The sequence below is a fragment of the Spermophilus citellus genome (genome assembly GCF_964194105.1).
Source record: "Spermophilus citellus genome assembly, chromosome: 3".
Classification (NCBI taxonomy): Eukaryota; Metazoa; Chordata; class Mammalia; order Rodentia; family Sciuridae; genus Spermophilus; species Spermophilus citellus.
In genome coordinates this window covers 141,564,443-141,588,550 of record NC_138184.1, presented here as the reverse complement: position 1 = coordinate 141,588,550, position 24,108 = coordinate 141,564,443, and the positions used below count along the sequence as shown (strand labels likewise).

Sequence of the window (24,108 nt, the reverse complement as noted above, 5' to 3'; positions counted from 1 at the left end):
GCCACCATGACAGTTCTGGAGAAGACAAACTAAGTTCAAAGACCCCACCTCCTGATGTGAAGGAGGAGTTGAACACCTGATTGGCAAAGAGTGCAGCAGGTGGCCCCAGGTCTCCTGGTAAATATCAAACAGTAATAAACTTGGAGACAGCATTGTCTCCTTCATCATTCTCTGCTCAGAGATGGCCCACTCTCTCTCCTGAGAGTGCTCTCTGCTTGAGCCTCACTCTGCTCTTACTTTACTTTCACCTCACTTTCTCTTTACTTTCACTTATAATAAAGGTCTCTTGCATGACTTTTGGTGTCTGACTTCAAATTGTCTTATGCTGGAACACCAGAACCAGGGTAGAGTTTCAACTCCCTGCTCTCCTGTGACAGGAATACTTTCCTTTTAAGAGAAAGTTTAGAACATGTAACGTCAGTTTAAAGAAAATCACACGTAAGTAACAGTATACATGTTGTGAGCTGAAGTGTGTCCCCCAAATTCAGGTGCTGGTGTCCCCCAAATTCAGATGCTGAAGTCTTGATCCCTGGTCCCTCAGAAGGTGACTGTTTTTGGTGATAGGGTCTTTAAACAGATAGTGAAGTTAAAACTGGGTATTATGGGGCGGGGGCGCGCTAGTCCTATGTGGTTGATGTCTTTATAAGAAGAAATGATTAGGACCTAGATACGTACAGAGGGAAGACGGAAAGACCAGGGAAGGATGGAGCCCAGGGGATAGGCCTCAAGAAATAACCCTGACGACAAGTTGATGTTGGATTTTAGGCCCTAGGACTGTGCAGCAATGAACCTGCTGTTGAAGCCACACTGTTACATCAGTCCTTCAATTGCATACAGCATACAGCATCTGATGAGCAGCTGTGGGGACGGCTGAGAAGCTATACCAAGCTCCTGAGTTTGGGGAAAACAGCACTGGGCGGACAGGGGCTTTGAGGGAACCCCAGCTTTTCTAGTCCCTAACTGCATAGCCTCCAGCAAAATCTGCCTTTCTGAATCTCAGGGTCTTGTTTTTGAGAATGAGGCTGGCGGTAGCCCCCTTGCCAGGAAGCTGTAAGGCTTGAAGGTGAGGTAACGTGTGTAAAGCTCTTGGTGCTCAATACATGGGGTGGGGTGGGGGGTCTCACTGTGGGAAAGCTGGCTCCAAGGGGGCTGAAGGGACATGTCCTTTAACTGCAGCACTCAGGAAGCAAAGCCCGGCCTCCTTGCCCCATAGTCCGGGTCACAGAGCCAGGGCGGGTCAGTGAACCAAGTGCTTCACGGTGGCTTTAATCTTCCAGGAACAGGCAGGCGGACACGCTTTCCCTTTTGTGTTTAGGGAGGTGGAGACACAGGTTGGAGCAATGACTTGTGCTAGGCCAGCCACAATGACAGGCCCAGAGTCACAGAGAGCCTGCAGCCCATGGCCTGGCCCCGGCAGCCAAGCTCTCTCCCTGTGTCCTCCTGCTGCAGAGCAGCAGTAGTTAAAAGCAGGCTCCTCCTCTTCCTCCGCCCTCCCTTCCTGCTAGCTCCCAGGGAAGAGGAGGAGTTCTCGCTGGCTCTGATGCCACCGTCACCACGGCAACGCGGCCATACTGGGCCCAACGGACTAAGGGGCCTGGGGCTGCAGCCTATTGTGGCCTGGTGGGCAGAGCTGGCAGCATGGACACCCTCTTCGTGGAGGAGGTGGCCGCCTCCCTGGTCAGGGAGTTCCTCAACAGAAAGGTAACACCTCGCCCTCTCGAGAGCCCACGTGGTGGCTCCAGTCCTGGAGGGCAGCTGCCCCCCCCCCCCAGTACCTTTGGGGAGTGAGCATTCCTGGCCTGCTGCCTGCTTCAGGGATGCCCCCAGGAGAGCGCCATTTTCCCAGGATGGGGGAAACTACATTTCCCAGGAGCCATTTCTGTGGTGGTCACCTGGCTTCAGCCAAGCAGGGCTGGGTCCCCCTGTCCTCTGCCCTCCCCTGGCATCCACTCTCAGTGGGTGGGCAGCAGCTGGGTGGGGAGCGGGGGGGGGGGGGGGGTAGTTCCAGGGCTGAGCCAGCTCCTTGTGCAAAGATGGGGAAGCGGACCAGAGCCTGGCTGCCCGTCTCCCTGGCCAGTCACCCCCAAGGTAGGAGCTTTCCACAGAGGAGCCCCAAGGGCTGAGGAAAGTTCTGGACAGTCAAACCTTTCAGCCACTTTAAGTCCACAGCAGGAATTCTGGCTGTGGTCTTCATTTTTTCTTTTTTCTTTTGTAGGGGGATTGTCTAAGTTCCCTCCTGTTTTGTCCCAGGAGAGTTTGCAAAGTGTTTACAAGTTGAGAATGTCCTTAGTCTAATCCACCCTGACAGTGGAGATGGAGATTTGGGTGAGGAAGGCACATGCTGATGTGTGTCTGTTTTTTGTGCATGCGTGTATGTGTGTGTGTGTGTGTGTGTGTGTGTGTGTGTGGTGGTGGTGGTGGTGTCAGAGGCATCCAATAGTTGATTCTGCATGAAGTGACTGAGAGCTATATGCTGCTGGTTCTGTGCTTATGGGGCACCTGTCTGTAAAGGAAATACACACGTACACACACACACACACATACACACACACACACAATGTGTCAAATAGAGCAAAGAGAAAGGACTTTGAGATTAGATGGAAGAGGTTCAAGTACGTGCTACTAGTTTGCAGTGTGACCTGGGCACATTACTTGTGGCCTCAGTGTACTTATCTCTAAAATGGGAAAATTAAGACTCATGTTTCACAGACTCATGATGAGGGTTGACAATAACACACAGGCAGATCCTAAGCATTATATCTGATGAGTAGATACAATGCACACATAGGAATTTAACTTCATACCTGCTTCCCCATCTTTGATACCCACCTGTTTTGAAAGTGATTTTGTGGGCTTTTTATAATTTGCTTTATTTTGAAAAAAAATTTAAATGCATTTAGCGTCATTGTATCTACTTTGAGCTTCCATCACCAAATCCTGGCTGCCCCTTGGATTATCTGTGGCACACCTTAGGAGGTTGACCACAACCATCATTTAAGTTTGGACTAAGAGAAACCTCATAGAAGGCTTCCTCATGCCCTTCCTTTCCTGGGTACAAATGAAGCCCATAGTCCTTGCTGACAGCCAAGGGTGCCTATAGCTGGACCCCAGGTTACCCTCCGACATCATTTCTTCCTTCCCCTCCATGTTTTTCCCTGATCTACTCAGGCCCACCGCATATTCCATTTCTTCCTGAGCGCTCCTCAGCTGACTCTAGCTGGACTGATCCTGGTCTGTGTTTTCTCTTTGGTGCTCGTGTTATAGTCAATAATCTGCCTGAATCACCTCCTAGGTGGGGCCACAGAGCTGACCCCCAACCCGGATGGCACCTTGGGGATTGTCCAGTCCTCCCAGATTCCTGATTTCCATGTTTTATCTGTACACACTGAGGTCCTGAGAGTCGTAAGGTGTTGGCCCCAGTCACTCAGAAAGTTACAAGAGCCAGCTGCAGCCCAGGGCTGTGCTTTTCTCAGCTCCATCTGCTCCAGGGCAGAGATCCTGAGCTCCTTACAGGGCTCTGTATAGGCAGGTACCCAACAGTCATGACCAAAAGAATTCCCAGGGTGCCAGGCACCTTCTAGATGCCTGTTTGTTTTCTCAAACCTTTAAGGCAGGCCTGAAAGAAAGGGGATTACAGCATTCTTTTCCATGCAAGACTGCTGTGAGACCAAGAGGCCGAGACACTTGCCCAGGGTGAGTGGGTCAGACCACATCACTCCTCTTCTCAAACACTCCACCGGCTTCCCAGCCTCAGTAGGCCACATGGCACCCCATGTCCTGGCTGCCTATGTCCTGGCTGCCCCTTGGACCTCCTCTGCCATGGCCTCCACCACCTTCCAGCCATGTGGGCTTGCTTGAACTCACCAAGCGTGGTCTTTCCTCAGGGAGACTCATCACAGTCTTCAGGTGACACGAGCATCCATAGAGTTGACACTTGGGTCTGTGGCCCCGCTGTGGCAGAGATATGCCTCCCTCTGACCTCTGTCACCATTTCTCACAGTCACACCCTAGGAGTGTCTTTACCAGCCCAGCATCCTTTCCATCATTTCAGTTCCAAGCATCCCACCTGTTCTATGTCCAGCTCCTCCCCCTTCTCCAGCCTCTCCTGCATCTGATTCCATTGCTCTTGGCAACCTTTCATGGTCCCCCGGCCCTACCGCCGCTCCTCCCATACCTTACCCACCTGTCATTAAAATTTCCTGCTCTATGATAGGCTCGACCCCCTTGATCTTCTCTCCCTTTGTTGTACTCCCCTGGTCTGGGTAAAATTCAACTCGGTTTACTCCATGCCTGCACCTGCAGAGCTGAGTGGGATTGGAGAAACACACCTCCATGTTGATAGCATCACTCTAAATCCACAGCCACTCACCCCTGAGATTCCTCAGAGGTTCTGGTCCTTACGGGGACCTCTTTCTCTTACACCTTCTTTCCTTCAAACCCCAAGCTCCTTCCCCATTTAATTTCTCAGAAAACAGAAGCCGTCATGAGAAATGAGCTATGTCCCGCAGGCTCCCACCCCCACACTTCCTGACCTTCCTGAGCCACGCACTCCATCCTGTTCCTGTGAAGAGATTCTCCAGGCCCTGGGCAAGGACAACCCTGCGAGGGAGCCTGCTCCCTGCCGCATCTCAAGGACACAGCCCTAGTGATTGCCACTGTGCTCTTCTCCACACACATTCCTTCTCTGCTGAGTATGCACACACTCCTGCAGGACCACACCTTAACCCCCAGTCCCCCCAGCTACTAGTCTTTTTCTTCTCCCTTTTATAATGGAACCTCTAAAAAAACTGTATGCTTTGATTCTAACCCTTCTCCTCACTTTCCCAGACTCATCTGAATCAAAAGTTTTTCTCCCACCAACTGATGGAGACTACTGTCAAGGTCATCATTGACCGCTAAACCCCTTGCCTTTTTTTATTTTTTTTATTTTTTTAGTACCAGCATTTGAATCCAGGGATTCTTAACCACTGAGTCATATCCCCAGCCCTTTTTAATATTTTATTTAGGGACAGGGCCTCACTGGGTTGCTGAGGCTGGCTTTGAACTTGTAATTCTCCTGCCTCAGCCTCCTGAGCCACTGGGATTACAGGTATGCACCACCACACTGGGCTCCTTGCCTTTCTTTCTTTATATTTTTTTAAATTAATTTTTTATTTTTCTGTGAGAGTGGAATGCATTATAATTCTTATTACACATATAGAGCACAACTTTTCATATCTCTGATTGTATTCAAAGTATATTCACACCAATTCGTGTCTTCATACATGTACTTTGGATAATGATGTCCATCATATTCCACCATCATTTCTAACCCCATGGCCCCTCCCTTCCCCTCCCATCCTTCTTCCCTATCTAGAATTTGTCTATTCCTCCCATGCTCCCTCTCCCTACCCTACTATGATTTAGCCTCCTTATATCAAAGAAAATATTCAGCATTTTTTTTTTGGGATTGGTTAACTTCACTTAGCATTATCTTCTCTAACTCCATCCATTTACCTGCAACTGCCATGATTTTATTCTATTTTATTGCTGAGTAGTATTCCATTGTGTATATATGTCACATTTAAAAAAATCTATTCATCTATTGAAGGGCATCTAGGTTGGTTCCACAGTTTAGCTACTGTGAATTGTGCTGCTATAAACATTGATGTGGCAGTATCCCTGTAGTATGCTGTTTTTAAGTCCTTTCAGTATAGACAGAGGAGAGGGATAGCTGGGTCAAATGGTGGTTCCATTTCCAGTTTTCCAAGAAATCTTTATACTGCTTTCCACCTTGCCTTTCTTGATCTAACAATTGTGCTTATTACAGTTGGTTTCAGCCTTCTTCTTGGCTTCTTCTTCTCCTGTCTCTTCCTCCTCCTTCTCTGGTGGATCCTTCTCAGGTCTTTTCTGGTCGCCCCTCCTTTCTCTGACCTGTGCAGTGCATGCTGGTGGCTCAAAGACTCAGTCTGTTGCCCTCTTCCCTTCCCTTTCTTTCTCTTCTTCATTCATTCTTGAGGCATCTCATGCAGTCTTATGATTCCAGTACCATCAATGTGCTGACAATTCCCAAATGCCTATGTTTAGCTGCTCTCTCCCTGAATCCTTTGAATTCTTTCCAACTTCGAGTGCTGCATTTCCACTTAGGTGACTAATTAGCATCTCCACTTGATATGTACAGTGATGTTCCCACTCACAACATTCCCAACGCCAAATTGTGAGTTTTTCCCCCAACCAGGTCTTCAACTTTTCGGACACCAATTGAGTTTTGCACAATTCAACTGCATTCTGACACTAGAGTTAGTGCAGACCCTATAGTAAAGGACTCTTATTTTCCTCGTGCCCCTCACGTCCAGCCCATCAGCTCATCTGTTGGCTTTACTATCAAAGGGCATAGAGAATGCAGCCACTTCTTACCACTAGTGATGCAAACACCCCGGACTAACCCTCTCCCACCTTTCATGGGAATGGCACTGTTCAGTAGCCTCCTAAATGGTTTCTGCTTAATCCCCTGCTTCTTATATTCTATTTTTAACCTAGCAGCCAACATTCCTTTAAATATGTTAGTCCCCTATGGTCCTCTTTTCAAATCCTCCTATGTCCCATCAGAAGGATGGCGAAGATGATCTTTGCTTTCCAGGCTCTGGGTGATCTCTCTGATCTCACCTTCTGAGACTTTCCCTGGCTGTGAGATGCTAGATGCATTGGCACTTGCAACTGTCACAGGGACTTTGCAGCTGCTGTTCCTTGCCTGGAACACTCTTCTCCCAAGTGTCTGCATGGCCTGCTCTCTTGTTTCCCTCCCATCTCTGCTCCGTTGTCATCTGATCAATGAACCCTTTCCTAATCACCTTTTATAAAATAGCAACCCTTCTCCATGCCACTCACTGCCTGGCCCTTTCTGTCTCACTACTCATATTATATATGTCCCACCCCCAGCATATTAGACTTGTCTTTTTCCCCTATAGAATGCAAGTTGTATGAGGGTGGGACTTTGATTTGTTCACCTCTGCCTCCAGCAGTTGGACTAGTAGACTAGGGTTTCCCTTCAATTCATAGATGGGGAAGTCAGGAGACAAGAGTGAGCTCAGGAATGATGCTCAATGAAACACTGTGCCTTGTCTTTGCGTTCACCTTCCCTGTTCTATTTCCACAGTGGTGCGGTGAGCCGCTGCCCACGGTGCGCGTACCATTCATCAACGGTCTGCTTCCCATAGACTGTGAGCTCTCCCTCCTTCTGTACCTCCTGCCTCTAGGACAGCCTGGCACATAGTAGGTTCAGGGCAAATGTTTGTTGAGTGAATGCAGATTCAGTGGCTGGATGGGACTGAAGGCTAGTTGACTCCTGAGAGCACCCTGGGACCCTACCCTAGTGGTTTTCAAATGTTGGTGTGCATCACAATGGGGGAGAGTAAGTGAACCTGGATTTGGTGATTGGAACTGTTGCTGAACATAAAGAGATATCCATCAGAGAGGAAGGCTCATATAGAACGTTCTTTATCACTCTGACCAGTGGGGAAGCCATGGCGCAGGCCTGATGAGCTGCAGTGGTTGCTTTGAGGCCTGCCTCTCCCTCCAGTGGATACTCCCTCCTCATGCGGCCTGGCCACCTCTTCTCCACTGCACACATCCATATTTCTTTGGCCCTTCCTAGGTGCTCCTTTTCAATCTTTGGTTCAAGGTCATGTGTGTACCTCGTTTTCCAAAATTGACTGTCTTACCTAAATGCATGGCAAGCCGGGGGGTTGGTCTTTTATGGTGCTTTCCCAGCATGTAGAGCACCAAAAAATTCTGAACACAAAGGCTGGGGGGAAGTTGAGGCTTGTCTAGCGCTGGGGGGTCCGGGATCCATCAGGAGCAAGAGATGCTCTTGACCCAGGCCGTGCCCTTTGTGAGGATGTCCTCATCCTGCAGCCATTCAGAGGTCCTGGTGGCTGGTGAAGAGGCAGGCAGCAGCGCAAAGGAAGAACCCAGGCTTCTGCTGGGAACAGGGCTTCCCCCACTCATCGTCTCCAGAACCTAGGTTTCTGGGCATTCAGGGTGGGATGATGGACAGCAGCTGTGCTGGTGACCCAGTAAAACTTTCACCCCGGGCTCCCCATGGGCCTGGGTTCCAGAATCATAAGCTCACAGGCTGGGGGGAGGTATCAGACCTGCTCTGTGATTCCACTGTGTGGTCATTGGTCCCTCAACCCTGCCCCCTCCTAATCCATCTCAGGGGTGAAGGGAGTGAACGTTGGCCTTTTGTTATGTTTTTTTCTTTCGTTTACTTTTGAAGTTTCATATTCCATAGCCACATATCTACGGCCAAACTCTGGGCCCCCTGAGTTGGTCTTGGGTGAATCAGTTACCTGGATGTCACTCCTTACCTGCTGTCCAAAGGGCTTGACTGGTAGGGAATCCGTGGTGAAGCCCGATGGACCCACAGGGCCACTGTAAGGAAATAATAGCTGTGAGGCTGGGTTATGTAAAAATGAATTCTTAACTTGCAATCACCTCATAAAAGCTGGCCAGACGAGGATGATCATAATCAACATCAGTTGGTTTTTGTTTACCCTGCGTCAGAGAACGGAAGGTTTTGATTTAACTTGAAGAAGAGTGATTCAGCCTTCTTCCCTCAGGGCTTAAAGAAGACGTGTGTGATCATGGACCAGGAACGCCCACGCTCTGATCTCAGCATAAACAGCAGAAGTGATCTCCGCAAGGTTTTGCATCTCGAATTTCTCTACAGGGAGAACAAGGTGCGTGCTTTTTTAAGGCGCCGCTTGGAGCTGTGGAACTGAGCAGCACTCATGGGCCTGCAAAGGTGACAGGGGTCTCAGGGGACTCCTGACCAACCTCCCCCCCCCCAAAAAAAAAGGGGAGAAACAGCCAAAGCCTGTGCTGGCAGGGCCCACGGCTCTCAGCCTGGGCAGCCCCGTGACGCCCAGGGGCGTGCTGCGCCCCTGTGGTTGTTTTGCACTCATTTGTTCCGGAGCCTGTGGCTGTGCCAGCTTCAAGTTGTCCCCTGTGCTCCCTCCTCCCAACATGAGGCAGATGAGGCTATTTTTAGCAAGACTGTACTTAATAATATAGTATTCGGTTATACTAAAATTTTCCATTCCCTGCTGGTGTAAGACTTTCCTTCTTTGGTTCTGAGTAATGCCTTAGTCTGCAGTGTACTGTGACATATCATTCAGGCAAAAGTTGGAGTTGGGTTCAGCTTAACCTAGGTGCGTTGGAGTTGGGACAGCAAGTGGCTGGCTCTTCCTTGGGTGGGAGGGGGCTTCCCTGATTTCCCCAGCCTCAGTCCTAGGCACCTGCTGTTACTGGCTTTCATGGCGCCCCTTGGGTTTCTTCTGTGTGTGTTTGTCTCCTGGGTAATAGAGTAGTCGTGTGCTTCTTTAATTAGTATCTGTTTCCCCAGGCAGCCAAGGTAGTGACAGCCTCCATTTACTATTATGTCCCTGAACTTCATGTTATCATCTGATGACGCAATGAAGCATCCCTTTGTGTTTGTGGGATAAATGAATGAGTAGATGGAACCGTGTCTATATGAGGGAATGAAGACACAACCCCATCTTAATTAGTAGAATCTTGTAATTCAAAGAATGGGCTCTCGAGAATATGTTGCTCTGTGGTTGGATGGAGTCAGAAAGAAACTTTTGATTGATCCTGTATCAGAATTTTAAAAACTTGGCAATACAAAGACGTCTCATGCAGAAGCCCAATATACAAAACAAAGAAAGGAAGGCACCTTATTGGAAGTGGGGAGGGAGGTCCTGCCTTCTGGGCTTTCTGGGTCAGACCCCCAAGGCCCTGTTAAGCAGTTTTTAAATCAGTGATGTAATGGGATCCCTCCTGCCTCCAGGGGGAAGCTGTGAGCTACAGAAAAGTGGATGTCCAGGTTTCATGGTCAGTTATGGGGTACGGATTCCAATTCCCAATCCTATCACAGCAAAGGTGGTCAAGCATTTATTTATTTCTTTTTAATTTGTAATGCTTTTTTTTTTTTTTTTTTACAAACAATGTCTTAGCTGATTGGATTGTTATAGGGATGAGATCAAGGCTACTCCTGAGACACCTAGTGGGACCTCCGAACCACTTGGAGACCATCTAAATATGTATCGTGGGCCAGGAAGGGACTTAGGCCAGGTTTTCCTCAACGGAGCAAAGAACAGACTTTCAGGAAAATCTGTACACCCCAACCAGCTGGCCTCAACTCACAGGTGCACCCGGTTGCCAGAAATTCTCATGTTTACCTCTGAGGAGCAAAAGGTCATGGCAACCAGGTGAAGTCACATCAGAGGCTCAGTAAAGACATCACATAGATGGCCTTCATCCTCTGCATCTGGGGTGACACTTTCCTCCCTTTGTTTCCTGTACGTTCCTGTTTACTCTCCTGTGAACCATTCTGGTCAAGAAAACTGCTCACCCAGGCAGCAGATATCCCACCATCCTCCATCTGCTGGATTCTGAGGCAGGAGAGTAGACTGTGCAGTTTAAGATTTTGCACAGGGGTGAGGTTTGTTGCCCAGAAAACACAATTGTCCATTCTGGTACAGTGGGATTTTATGGAAAATCACTTTTACCTAATTTATCAGAAGTATCTGTGCGATTGAAGTGATTTCTACTTCCTTACCATATTCAGCCTCCCTAAGATAACTGTTGTCCCAAGCTACTTAATATGTTTTCATCAGACTTTGGTAAGTGCCCTGATTATTTGATTTAAATAGTAGTCATTAGCTGGGATACAATGAATGAGAGTCTATATTTTACAGAAAAAAATGTGCTCATTAGTCTGCTCGTTGCATGCTAATTTTGACATTCACTCAGCCCAAAGCTAGTGTGATCCTGGAAAGCCCTATAAACTTAATGTTAATATTCCAAATAACTTGCTTTTTCTCCCGTTGGGTATATGATAGATTAAAATGCCATGGAAAATTGAGGTTTTGAGAAATGGTGTCTAGATTCACATAAACATAGGGTGTGTCTGTTGTGAGCCAAGTGATGTGAAAACCCTGATGTATAATTCAGACCCTCCAGGGCCCTCAATCTCCCTGATTGGGAGAAAAAGCATGCAGGCCGAAATAAGTTAAACAGATTAAATCTTTCCCTCATCTCTCTTCATTGTAAGCTTTAGACTTTGACAAATAATCTTTTTTTTTTCCATCTTTGGTCTCCTACTAAAATAATGAGTAAACAAATGCCATTATTTCATTCCTCTGATATTAACCGTCTGATAAATCTGTTGAGTTTGGTCCTGGTCCATTGGCTGTGGGTCTGAGCATTCTGCGGCATGGATCACAGGAACAGGCAGGAAGGAGGTGACTTGCTCTAAGGGCGCTCTGGGCTCCAGGTGCCTGTCACATGGCTCACCACTCTGACTGCATGACTACTGGGCCCAGGTTGGGCCACCGCTCAGCAGGGCCTGGGTGGTTCCAGGTTCATGGGGTGGTGACTGAGGCATGGCAGTTGCTGAGGCCATCCTGTGGCTTGTGGCCATGTCTGTCCAAATCATGTGAGGGAATTTTAGAAGAAATCAGGGCTCTGATTCTTGCTATTTTGGCTTAGAGGGCTTCAGTGTGTCATGAGAATCTATATTAACTTTCAAAGAGAATATTTTAGTGCAGGCAGGGCTGCACTATCATTTATTTACAAAAGCTGCCACTAAAAGTCTCATTTGTTTATTTATTTATTTTAGGGTTGGGGTGTAAACTGAGTCAACCTGACTGCCTCTCTCTGCTTTTCATATTAACCTTCTGTTCCAGTGGTCTCTAATCGCTGGTGTTTGGTGCTAAAGGGTTAGGGTACATACTAAGAAATATTCAGGCCCTAAGTGCTTATGAATCTGTTAGTGTCCCTATGGATTAAGACTTTGTTTAAATCGAAGAATATATATTTTTGCTTCTTTTTAAATTTTTATTTGTTCTTTTTAGTTATACATGACAGTAAAATGTATTTTGTCATATCATACATATATGGAGTATAACTTCCCATTCTTGTGGTTATACATGATGTGGAGTTACCCCGGTCATGTGTTCATATATGAACATAGGAAAGTTATGTCCAATTCATGCTACTGTCTTTCTAATTCCCATCTCCCTCCCTTTCCCCTACTCCCCACTGTCCAATCTGGTGAACTTCCACTCCTCCCTCTCCCCACCTATTGTGAGTCAGCATCCGCATATCAGAGAGAACATTTGGCCTTTTTTGGGGCGGGGGGATTGGCTTATTTCACTTAGCATGATAGTCTCCAGTTCCATCCATTTACCAGCCAATGCCATTATTTCATTCTTCTTTATGGCTGAGTAATATTTCATTGTGTATGTGCATTACATTTTCTTTATCCATTCATCTGTTGAAGGTCATCTAGGTTGATTCCATAGCTTAGATATTGTGAATTGAGCTTGTCACTGTAGTACACTAATTTTAAACCTTTTGGGTACATGCCGAGGAGTGGGATAACTGGATCAAATGGTGGTTGCATTCCAAGTTTTCTGAGGAATCACTGCTTTCTAGAGTGGTTGCACCAATTTACAGCAATGTTTGAATATACCATTTTCCCCACATCCTTGCCAACATTTATTGTTACTTGTAAAAGAATATATTTTTTATAAAGTTATTCCTAGGGGAAAAATACCAAAAGATTTGCTTGGGTAATTCTGGTATAATTGTTCATTGAGTTTCCAGAGCCATGCATTGGATGTTATTTTTTCTGGGATAGAAATGTTGTCTTCACCTCTGTATCCCTGCCCCCCTCGGTGGGTGCCTGGCATATGTTATAGGCAGCCAGCTCTTATTTTCGGAAAGTATATACAAGCGAGTGAGAAGTTGATAAGCTTATTTCAAAGAACTGGAATAGCTACTTTCCCACCCTTCCTTCCCTGGAAGCTGTTCACATAATTAATGTTTCTTTTCCTCTTTCAACGATAGGCAAAAGAAAATCCTCTAAAAACAAACCTTGAACTCATGACCAGATATTTTCTGGATCACTCTGGAAAAACAGATAACAATTTAACTCAAGAAACCCCGATCCCTGCACTCTCAGTTCCAAAGAAAAGTAACAAATTGCCGTTGAGATGCTCAGAGACCAAGCTGGTAAATATATATGACCTTTCAGATGAAGACGCAGGATGGAGAACATCATTGACAGAAACAGGCAAAGCCAGGTATCTCTTCCCATTTACTCTGTGTATTAGTTTCCTATTGCTGCTATAACAAATCACTGTATACTTAGTGGGCTTATTGGTAAGGGTGGGCCCACAGCATATAGAGATACTCCCCAATTTGCAATGGAGTCACATTCTGATAAACCTGTTATAGTTTTAAAAAGTCCTATCAAAAATGCATTTAATTCACTAAACCTACAGGACATCATAACTTAGCAACACAGCACACTGTGGAGTGTTGGTTGCTTCCTCTTGTGATTGATTGTGAGGCTGACTGTGAATTGAGCCTTATTGCCACTGCCTACTATAGAGAGAGCATTGTACTGCACATTAGTAGCAAAGATCAAAATGCAAAAATTGAAGCATGGATTCTACTTAGTGTGTATCATTTTCACACCATTATTAAATTGAAAACTTATAAGTAGAATTGTTATAGGCTGAAGACCACCTATCTATCCATCTATCTATCTGTTTGTCTATCTATCTATCTATTTCAAAATAGCTTTGTTTTAAGGAGCTGGATTATGCAATTGTGGCAAATTTATAATCTGCAGAACAGACCTGAAGGCTGGGAACTCAGATGAGGTTTCGTGTACAATCTTAGGAATTCCTTCTTTGGGAAACCTCAAATTCTGCTCTTCAAGTCTTCAATGGATAGAGCAAGGCCCGCCTACACCATTGAGAATGATCTGTTCTCCTCAAAGTCAAATGGTTAGGAATGTTAATTGCATTTACAAGGCACCTTCAGAGCAACATCTACACACAGACGACTCAACACCTGGGCACCACAGCCTAGCCAGATTGACATAAAATTTAATCACCCCAGTAGCATAAAGCCATGGGAATGTATTCCTTCACAGTTATAGGGGTCAGGAGTTCAAAGTCAGTCTCTCTGGGTGAAAGGCAGGGTGCCTGTGGGCCCAGCTCTCTTTGTAGGCTCTGAGGGAAATTCCATTGCTTGTCCTTTCTTAGCTTCTGGAGGTCACCTTTGCTCCTTGGCTCATGGGCCACCTGACAGCATGCCACTCAGACCTCTTGCACCATTACAGCCCCTAACCTCACCACTAACTTTGATTCTCCCATCTCCTTCCAAGAAGAACTCCAGCAATGGCACTGGGACCACCAGCTAATCCAGGGGGATCTCCCTATCTCAAGATCCTTAACATAATCACTGTTGCAGTGTATCTCCCGACATGGTAAAGGGGCACACAGACACACACATACATATGCATATGGGCCCTTTCACCACGTCAGGTGACAGATTAATGGATTCCAGAGATTGGGATGGGGACACCTTTGGAGTACACATTATTTAATTTCTCACACTCCGTTTCAGATATCTCTGTGATGGGACCCTGCTGTTTTCTTCTAGAGGCCAAGAGTATGGATCACTTTGGGATGGAGGATACTTAAGCTTCACATTGCCTAACTGAAATTCTGTGATTGATTAGGTTCAGGGGCTTTCTTTGTTACACTAACTTACAACCCTCATACCCTGCATGCAGTCAGTTTGATTTTTCTTAAGCACAGAATATAGTATTCTAAAAGGCAATTAAACCCTGTAGAATTAGAGAGAATCTGAAAAATCAGGTCTCTTGGAACTCTTTTATTTATTTATTATAATTAGTTATACATGACAGCAGAATGCACTTCAATTCATAGCACACAAACGGAGCACAATTTTTCACTTCTGGTTGTACACAAAGTGGAGTCACACCATTCATGCCATCATACATGTACCTAGGGCAATGATCTCTTGGAACTCTTGAAGGAAGTGAATTGGCATTCTTGATGGAACCTCTATTTTCTGGAGAACAGTTACACTAACTTACAACCTTCATACCCTACATGCAGTCACCAATAGTGGATTTAACACTACTACAACTGTCATATATGGCATGGGGTCACCAGTCATGATTTTACTTCCAGGAAATGGGTCTTTTGTTCTGATTGGCAGAAAAGCATTTCCTTTCCTAAGAAAAGCTAAATCTCTGGGCATGGGTGTCAGGCTGCCGAAGGGCAGGGACCATCAAAAACAATTCATTCAAGGGTTCAGATGTGAAAGGTTGTGATGGTGGAATGAAGAAGGTGGCCTCTCCCTCAAAGGCATTTTTTCAGCTGGGAAATTAAATAGTTCTGGTACAGTAAATAAATAAATAAATAAATAGCAGCAAGAAAATTATTGGAAAGTAGTTGAAGCTCCTGAGTCCACCCAGGTACCCAACTCAGCACCTGGGTGTTCCCCTTCATTCCTTCTTGCTTGCCATTTTCTTTGAGCTCTGTCAGCAGGTCTTTGTCCCTGATAATGTTAGATGCTTTGCCCCTTCCCTGCCCAATTGCAAGGGTCTCACTTCACATTTTCCATCCCCTTTTCCTGCATAACTCCTGTGGGCTCTGCCTTGGCCTCTAGGCCTCTGGTCATCTTCTCCATGAACTGAGATAGTGAGAGCGTTTTCCACAAAACAAGTGTGGCCAGGCTACTCCCCATAGCTTTCAGGAGAAAACCCCAACTCCTTAGGATAGTTTGCAAAACCCCATCCATGACCAGCCCCATGGCTCATCTGAGCACATCCCACAAGCTGAGGCCTGGGGCTCTCTCTTGGGGGTCTCCTGTTTACGCAATCCCTTGACTCAGGGCTACCCTTCCCTGAAAGCCCTTTTGCATTTCACCAGGTGGGTTCCAGTCCCTTCCTCTGCTTGCTATGCCCCAGTCACAGCATGCACGACTGTGGCTGTCATGTGTGACCTAGGGCTTGGCATAGCGTGGATGTCAGTATCCACCCAAGCCAGTACAGTAAATAGGCGAACCTACCAGGAGAGCACTGGCTTCGGAGCCGTCCAGGGCGAGGTTCCTCTTCACCTGGGTTTCTTGCTTTGTCTTTGTCTTTCTTGCTTGCTTTGTTCTTTCTCACTCCTTGTTTGCTCTCACTGTCACCTTCTTTTCTTTCTCTCTCTCTCTCGCCCTCTCTCTATCTCTCTAACACATGCACACACACACACACACAGACATACACTACGTACACACATACATGTTCCCTCTGTCTCTCAAGATAAGAAGCCACAGGCACACCTGCCCAACCTTCCCTTAACAGTTGGGGAATGCCAAGTTCACCATGAGCTTCCTCCACCCCTTCAGAGGACTACAGTGAGGCTGTATCCCAGAGCTCTGGTTTCCCCCTATCACACAGGTCCAGAAGACCAAGGATGTTCTTTTGTTGTAAGGCCTGGAGAGTTCCTATTATGGATCATCATCTCTGGCTTTATTTGTTTGATTGCTAGTCTTATTTTGTAAGCTGAACTTGTCCTGATACCAAAGTATTTCCTATTCTTGACCTTTCATGAGAAGGCTAGGGATCAGCTTGCTCCGAGTGACTGTTGACTGTGGACTTTCTTGTTGTTAATGGTTCCTCCTGGGGCATCTGTTTTAGTGGAAATATTCCTTTTCTGCAGACATGACAATCTTGATGGGGATGTCCTTGGTCATCTTGTATCATCCAAAAGGCCCCACCACACAAGCAAGCCCGTGCACTTGGTTGCAGGTGAAAGCCCTGCTTTGGTGTCTGCGTGGGAGAGGATGGACAAGCTTCCCTCTTCAGAGTCTTCCGTGGACATGAAGAGGACCGGAGAGAAGACGAGGCCAAAGTCGGGTCTGATCGTCCGAGGCATGATGGCTGGGCCCGTGGCCAGTTCCGCACAGGTGGGGCTGCTGCTTTTTCTCCTGTTGTTAGAATGGGGAGCGAGAACTGGGCCTGAGGTGCTGCCTGGGCTTATCAGGGCAGCCGCAGGACAGCCCAAGAAGGGGGAATCTGTGCACAGGGCAGGAAGATCATCTGCCTCTGTTCTCTCCCTGCCTCTATGGTCAATGACCCGTGGGTCCTTGGACAGGCTTCATCTCCTTCCCATCCCTCAGTTTACCCCTCTTGTCAAGGATGCCTCGGTTTTCTATTTCTTTACAGAATAAAAACACACAATCTCATTTCCATCTTTGGAATCCAGGAGGAGGGGACCTCCCCACCTCCAAAGAATATCTTCTTTAAAAAGATGAAAGCTCAAAGGGAGTACAAACCCCAGTCCTTACACTCTCAGTTGTTCTGATTTGATTTTATTTTTTCTCCTTAAAAAAAAAGTCTAAAAAGTTGCAACATTATATTAATCTCCTTGAAGGAAGGACCGTGTTATGTTCTCATTAGACAGGGAGATGCCACTGAATGAGAGCACACCTGTAAGAGGAATTTGCAAAACATTAAGTAGCAGAAAAGCAAAGCAACATCAAACAAGTGGACTCCAGGGGCAGTATCGGTCACGTCCGGGAACCGGAGCAGACTGAAAGAGCACACGTGGCCTGTGCCCTGCCCGCTCACTCATCTGTGTGTGTGGATGTGGCTGGACACACTGGCTCTATTCTTTTAACCCCTTTAGGAGGAGGACAGAAAGAAGCAGGTCCTTTCCCTGCCTCTGCCTGGGTCCTGTGGGATCTTTCATCAAGGCTTTTATTTCTCTTGTCAGGGAGGTGTCCGAGGCCCCCCTCGGGCTCTGGGATCATGCATCTTGGTGTCCAGATCAAGGGAAAGAGTCTTCCCTTTGTGGGGTTCAGGCCACAGCTTGATGTCCTAGTGACTTGTTGAAGAGAGAGAGTCATAAACTGCTCTGTGTCCAGAATGAAGGGCCAGGAAGGTGAAGAGTTTGGAGAAAACTCTAAGATGGTGATATTTAATCTCAAAGTCTCACTGGCAGAATGGAAGAGATTTCTTCAAATATGGAGGCAGGAATAGCCTCCTGCTTAGACCCAGGATGGCAAATATGTGGCTTTTGGACTAAGTCTCTGTGATGCTGTGCCTGCAGCAGACATTACTAGTTGACCTCAGTTCTCTCTTTCTCTTTCTCTCTCTAATCAACCATGGATGAGACTTTAGGACCTCCTTGGTATCTGCAGGTAGTGGCTGGCTCTCAACAGATGGATTGGAGTGGCATCTTTGATGAGCCTTATTATCCATCTTGGGTTTAGTCCATAAGCCTCCTGAGATCAGGGAATGCCATCACAGGTCCGTGGAGCCCCAGGTGTGTGCTTGCTGGCCTTCGTGGAATTGAGTGGTGTAGACTTGCTTGGTGACTCCAGAGAACACAGTTGGCCCTGTGGATCTGAGGATCTCTATCTCGCTGGAGCCGCTCATCAGTGGACCAGGTTGTTCTGGAAGAGACTGGACTAGTCGTGTTAAGGGCAAGCTACTTAGTTCATGAGATAGGGACACGGAGATGGGGACTTGTCTGGTTGCAAGTTTAGACCACAGCATTAGTTCTGAGACTTTCCAGCCTCTTATGCTCTTAGAATTACTGAGGAACACAAGAAGAGCTTTTATTTTATTTTATTTTTTAATGTGGATTGTGTCTGTTGACACTTATTATTATTAGAAAGGAAAACTGAGAAATTAAAAATGTTCACTTATGAAATCATTAAAATAACAGTAGTGAACGTATTATATTTAACATAGTGTATTTTTTTAATGAAAAAGTGATATTTTCCAAAATGAAAAATTATTGAGATGAGTAACATTGTTTTACTTTTTTTTTTTTTTCAAATCTCTTTAATGTCTGTCTGGCTTATAGAACATAATTCAAGCCTCATTTTTGCTTTTGTATCTGGTTTGTTGCAATGAAGTGTTTTAGTTGAAGTATATGAAGAAAATTTGGCTTCAGATAAACAGTTGGAAAAGGGAAAAGGTATTTTCATAGCTCTTTTGGAAAACTAAGATATTCTTCTTTGATACTACCCGAAAACTATACAGGCTTTAGTTTCTTTTCTTTTTTAGGAGGTACAGGAACAATTTACTACTGAGCTACATCCCTAGCCCAGTTTTAAAAACCTGGCCTTGAATTTGCGACCCTCCTGCCTAAGCCTCTAGAGTTGCTGGGATTGTAGGCATACACCACTGTGCCTGGAAGAACTATAGATTCTTAATATGGAATCTTAACCCATATCAATAAACTTTTTATTCTTTATCAATTTCCATTGATCTTTCTTGCAATTTGAATCTTTTGTCCCTGCACGATTTAATAATGTGATGCATTAGTCATTTGGAAAACATTACTGAGTTATACAGATCTTCCAATCAAGGACACTTTTAATTATATAAAAAAAATTGCATGAGAAGAGTTTTTAAGTACTGTGAAGCCCTCATGCTCACAGTGGCAGATACAAGTTTTCCAAAATCCCAGTTTTTACCTGGCAGCTTATATTTCATCACTGACAACAATGTACCATTTGTTTGCCTTGATGTGACAGGCTCAGTTTTTTTTTTTTCAAGAAATGCCTGCCAAATACCCAAATCTGAATCACTAGTCTGTCAGTGATTCCATGAAAATCAGAGAGTTTGCTCACACTTTAGAAAGCTGCCCAAGCGCTGACCACCATCCTTCACACTTTAGCAGAATGTGTAGGCATAGTTCCCATTTGGTCATACAGAAGATGGAAAAGGTGTGTGCTGCTCTGTCTAGATTGAATAAAGTCAACAATATTTAGGTTTCACCATGGATATTCTTAAGTGAAATTCGCATTGTGTTTATTCACTTTTATTGCAAGCAGATGGTGATGGAGAATACCTTGAACACCAGTGAAATTTGATGTTGTTGCCTTGATTCATGCTCAGGGCCAGCAGTTTCCCTCACTATTGCTTTGTGTGTGAAGTCAACACCCTAAAAAGGCCCAAACATTACTGTCTCAGTCAGTTTTCTATTGCTCTAGCAAAATACATGATGCCCGTTAATCTATAGAGAAAAGAGATCTGTCTAATCAGCTCACAGTTTTGGAGGCTGGGAATCCAAGGTGGGGAGGGCCTATCTGCTTGGGCCTTCTGGCTGCATCACGACATGGTAAGTGGCATTGTGACAGGACCACATGTGAGAGAGGCTGCAATCATGGAAGAGGGATTCAGAGGAGGTGCCAGGCTCCCTTATGACAATTTATTCTTGCAGGAATTAATCCAGTGCCATGAGACAAGGATGTCCATCTCTTACAAGGGTGGTGTCCCTGTGACCTCATTACTGTTAAAGGTCCGACCACCTCAATCCTGCCACACTGGGGACCAAGCTTGAAGCCCATGAACCCGTGGGGGGCACACTGAAACCGTAGACAAATCACAGTAATTAGTATGCAGGGGTCGGTAGATCCCACTTTGAGGACCAATGGACCAGCTGGTCACCAAGATCCTGTCCCACCGCCACATTCCAGCCAGTCAGTTTTGTGCAGTTGAGATGCTCTTGTAACTGTGAGGCGAGGGAGGTGGCTGGACTCACCTTACCACATGGTGTTTCTGCAAACTTCTCCTTCTAGTAATTGTTTTGGAAGGTGAGGTTTTCTCCTGGGGCTTCTGAATCCTGTGAAGGACATGGAAGGATAGGTTTCCAGATTTCCTGGAATGTGTTCTGTGTTTTGGCCATATTTATTGGTTGCTTAAGAGAAAGAAGCCCAAGTGTGCCAGGCATTTCATCATTTTTTTACTCCTACATCAGCTCTGCACTGAGGGATAAAATAAAAGGCCAGAAGGTTTGAGTCTCGTTGGGAATGGTGACTAATGTCTTGCTCTGTCAGGGGAGGATGCCCTGGGCAGCTTTTGGAGTAGGTTTATAGTGTCTGGTAATTTCCACTAGGTCAGAATGTGACAAAATTAGCTCTCCTTATTCCAGCCCAGGCTACCATTTGGCCCTGAATTATTTCTGGACATGCCGAGAGGTACTAAAATCAAAATCAAGGAAAAGCCCCGTAGGTTTATATTTCTCTCTCCCCACCTAATGGATCATGACAGGAGTTCCCATTTCCTTAGTTAATCGTCAATAGGGAAGCAAGGACATTTCAGTGGACTCCTTTGGAATTTCTTCATTTTAAAAATTAAGTGCACCTTGAATGCTTGTGAGGCACTGGCGACTGAGCTGAGAGCTCTGGGGACGCCAGAGAGGAGTGAAAAATGACCTCTGTCACTCCTGATCTACTGTCAGGGGTTGTTGACACCAGATGGAAATGGGGAGGGGGGCAAAAGAGGGGGCACTCCTGTGGACTGCTATAGTACAAACTAGAGCCTCATTTAATCCGCACCATGATTTCACAGGAGGTAAGTACTGCTGGCCGAACATCCCTCACCCAAAACTTGTTGGCCTGCTGGGTCTTCAGATCTCGAGTGCTTCTTTGATTTCAGTAAGAAAGCTCAGCGCCTGGATCACAGCCATGTAACGCCCGTGGTAGCGGGATTTGCAGTAGTGTCCCATAAGCAAGTACACAAGGCTTTCCGTGGCTAAGCATTCAAGTCACACTTAAAAAGACTAGAAGCAACCTCACAACCGTCGAAAAGCATTTGCCACGGGAATCCAACAGGAACTTTCATTTTCTGAGGCTTTAGGATTTAGAAATGGCAGGTGATGTACTCTGGACGTGAGGAACAGAGAAGTTCAATAACTGTCACAGGTGATCCAGCTGGTAGGTGGGGATGCAGGAATCAGAAACTAGAGTGGCAGCTTTCCCTGTCCACCCACCCGCTGTCCATCAGGGGTGTGAAGGAGGCCTGGGTGCTCTGGGTTTGTGCAGGTGGGGTGTGTTAGCCTGGGGATCAGGGCAGGAGTGGGGGCCAAAAGATAGGCAGGATTTTAGGGAAAAGAGTTGGTGACGGGGACAGACATTCCTGGGAGAGGGACCATTATGGGCCAATGGGTGAAGCATTTCTCCAACTCCCTTGGAAGGGGACCCTCAGTGCCTCTATCCTTCCCATCCCAGGATCCTTTACGAAAGCGCTCTCTGAGGAGGTCCCCGGCCCCCAGCAGCAAGACCCATTCCCAGGAGGAGGAGAGTGAGAAGGTGCCCGAGCTCTCCACCCATACCCCAGCCAGTGCAGCCTCACAGAACAACTCAGCCTCCAGCAGAGGCTCGGTCTCCAGGAGCCCCCGGGGCCCGCCCAGTGAGCCATCTGTGGAAAAGTGCAAGGCCACTCCCAGCAGCCCTCCCCAGACTCCCCGCGCGGGACTGTCCCATTGGGACAAGACCAGACCAAGAGGTCTTTCAGAGGACAGCCCAGCAGAGAACGGTCCCATCGGTCCCATCGAGGAGGAGAAATCGCCCATGAGGTTGTACCTGCCTGGTGGGTTTTCCAGGGTGACCCAGGAGAGGCTGGAAAGAGCATTCAAGCGGCAGAGCAGCCAGCCCCCGCTTCTCAGGTGAGCACGCCTTGCAAAAAGGTGGCGCCTTTTCAAAAAGAAATGCCACATCTCACATGTCATCCAGCCCCTGATGGCTTCCAGGGGCCCTTCTTTTTTTTAATTTCTATTTTTCGGGTATCAGGGGTTGAACTCAGGGGTACTCGATCACTGAGCCACATCCCCAACCCTACGGTGTATTTTATTTAGAGACAGGGTCTCACTGAGTTGCTTAGTGCCTCAATTTTGCTGAGGCTGTCTTTGAACTTGCGATCCTCCTGCCTCCGCCTCCTGAGCTGCTAGGATTACAGGCATGGGCCACCATTCTCAGTTCCGGGGGTCCTTCCTATCCTAGCCAGTCTATGGAGTAGGCAGGGCAGGGTTGATGACAGTCAACCAGGAAAGGAATGGAGCCCAGAGGTTGCACATCTGGGAAGCCTCAGGGCAGGGTGGTCTCTCTGGTCCTTCTCACCTCTTCCCAGAGGTGAAGAGCCTTCAGCAGATGGTCCCCAAACATGTAGTGACACAGACGGCTGCCTAAGATGAGAGATGTGGCCTGTGTTTCTAGATACAGCCACAAATTATATCCCATCAGGCTCCTTTCAGACATTATTTCTATTGATCTTACCCTATCCTTTTTATTTTTTTTTTCACAACAGGTCTGGATAATTCCTACACTGATTTTTAACGTTACACCAAACTTACACTCATGGAATAAACCCCACTTGGATATGATGATCTCTTCCTTTATCATTGGGTTTGATTTATTGATATGCTGTGTAGAGTTTTTGTGCACAAGTTCAGGAAGGAAACTGGCTGACAGTCTTCTCCTCTGGCAGCAGCCTCCTGGGATTCTGGCACCTAGGTTATGTCATCAGTGGTCGCTGCTCCTCTGTTCTCTTGGGGCTGGGGCCGGGCCTCAGTGGTGGAGTGCTCGCCTGATATGGGTCTTTAATAACTGATTCTCAACTTTCTTCTTTTGAAATATACTTTAAGGCTGCCAGTTTCCCTCTACATAATGCTTTGTCCATAGCCCACGAGTTAATATGTTATATGTTCATATAATTTAGCTAAAATATATCCTCATTCCCCTGGTGATTTCTTCTTTGACCCAGGGATTATTGATACATGTATTGAGTAATTCTAAACATTAGGAGATATTTGTTTCTAGCTTGTTTCTACTCTGGAGATATAAATGTATTTTTAAACCATTTCAGTTTTTGGATATATCTGTTGAGATTTCCTTGTAGAATAGTCTATATTTAAATCTTATTTCATAAGCAGCATATGCTTAAATTTTTAATCTGGTGTGATTTTTAAAAATTTTAATTGGAGTAGTTATTATATTTACATTTTTCTTTTGCTTAAAAAACTCTCTTTAGTGCTACATTTTTTGAACTAGTTTTTGTTTGGAAGTGTTTTTGTTTTATCTTTATTTTTGAAGGTAGTTTTAATGGGTATAGAATTCTAGATGGATGTTTTGGTTGTTGTTGTTAATACTTTATGTCACTCCATTGTTTTAGACTTTCACCATCAATGTTGGTAAATCAGTTCAGTTTTATTGCTCTCCTAGAGGCAATGTGACCTCTGACTATTGCCCTATCTCCAGTTTTTTCTAAAACTTTTTCTTTTACTTTGATTTTCAGTGGTTTGACAGTGATGTGGTTTTCTTTGATGTTTCTACTTGGGATAGATAGAGCTTCCTGAAGTTGTGAGTTGATATTTTACATCAGTTTTGAAAAAGTTTTGTCTATTATCATTTTATTTTTAAAATTTTTTTTAAAAATCTTTTTAATTTTTTTAT

General features: G+C 45.9%; 1 protein-coding gene across 3 annotated transcripts in view; it reads left to right on the top strand.

The window, feature by feature from the left end:
* The first annotated feature begins 1,507 nt into the window (after nucleotides 1-1,507).
* MINDY4 (MINDY lysine 48 deubiquitinase 4) overlaps nucleotides 1,508-24,108 on the top strand; it is a 119,199-nt gene continuing 96,598 nt past the window's right edge. Inside the window, exons 1-6 of one of the 3 annotated variants that reach the window (XM_081287191.1) lie at nucleotides 1,569-1,701; nucleotides 2,216-2,325; nucleotides 8,601-8,720; nucleotides 12,895-13,130; nucleotides 16,581-16,827; nucleotides 21,889-22,325. In XM_081287191.1, coding sequence (XP_081143317.1) covers nucleotides 2,314-2,325; nucleotides 8,601-8,720; nucleotides 12,895-13,130; nucleotides 16,581-16,827; nucleotides 21,889-22,325 — 1,052 coding nt within the window. In that variant the 5' untranslated portion in view covers nucleotides 1,569-1,701; nucleotides 2,216-2,313. Of the gene's footprint in view, nucleotides 1,702-2,215; nucleotides 2,326-8,600; nucleotides 8,721-12,894; nucleotides 13,131-16,580; nucleotides 16,828-21,888; nucleotides 22,326-24,108 lie in introns of all 3 variants that reach the window. The other 2 variants (XM_081287192.1, XM_081287193.1) reach the window with 2 other exon arrangements.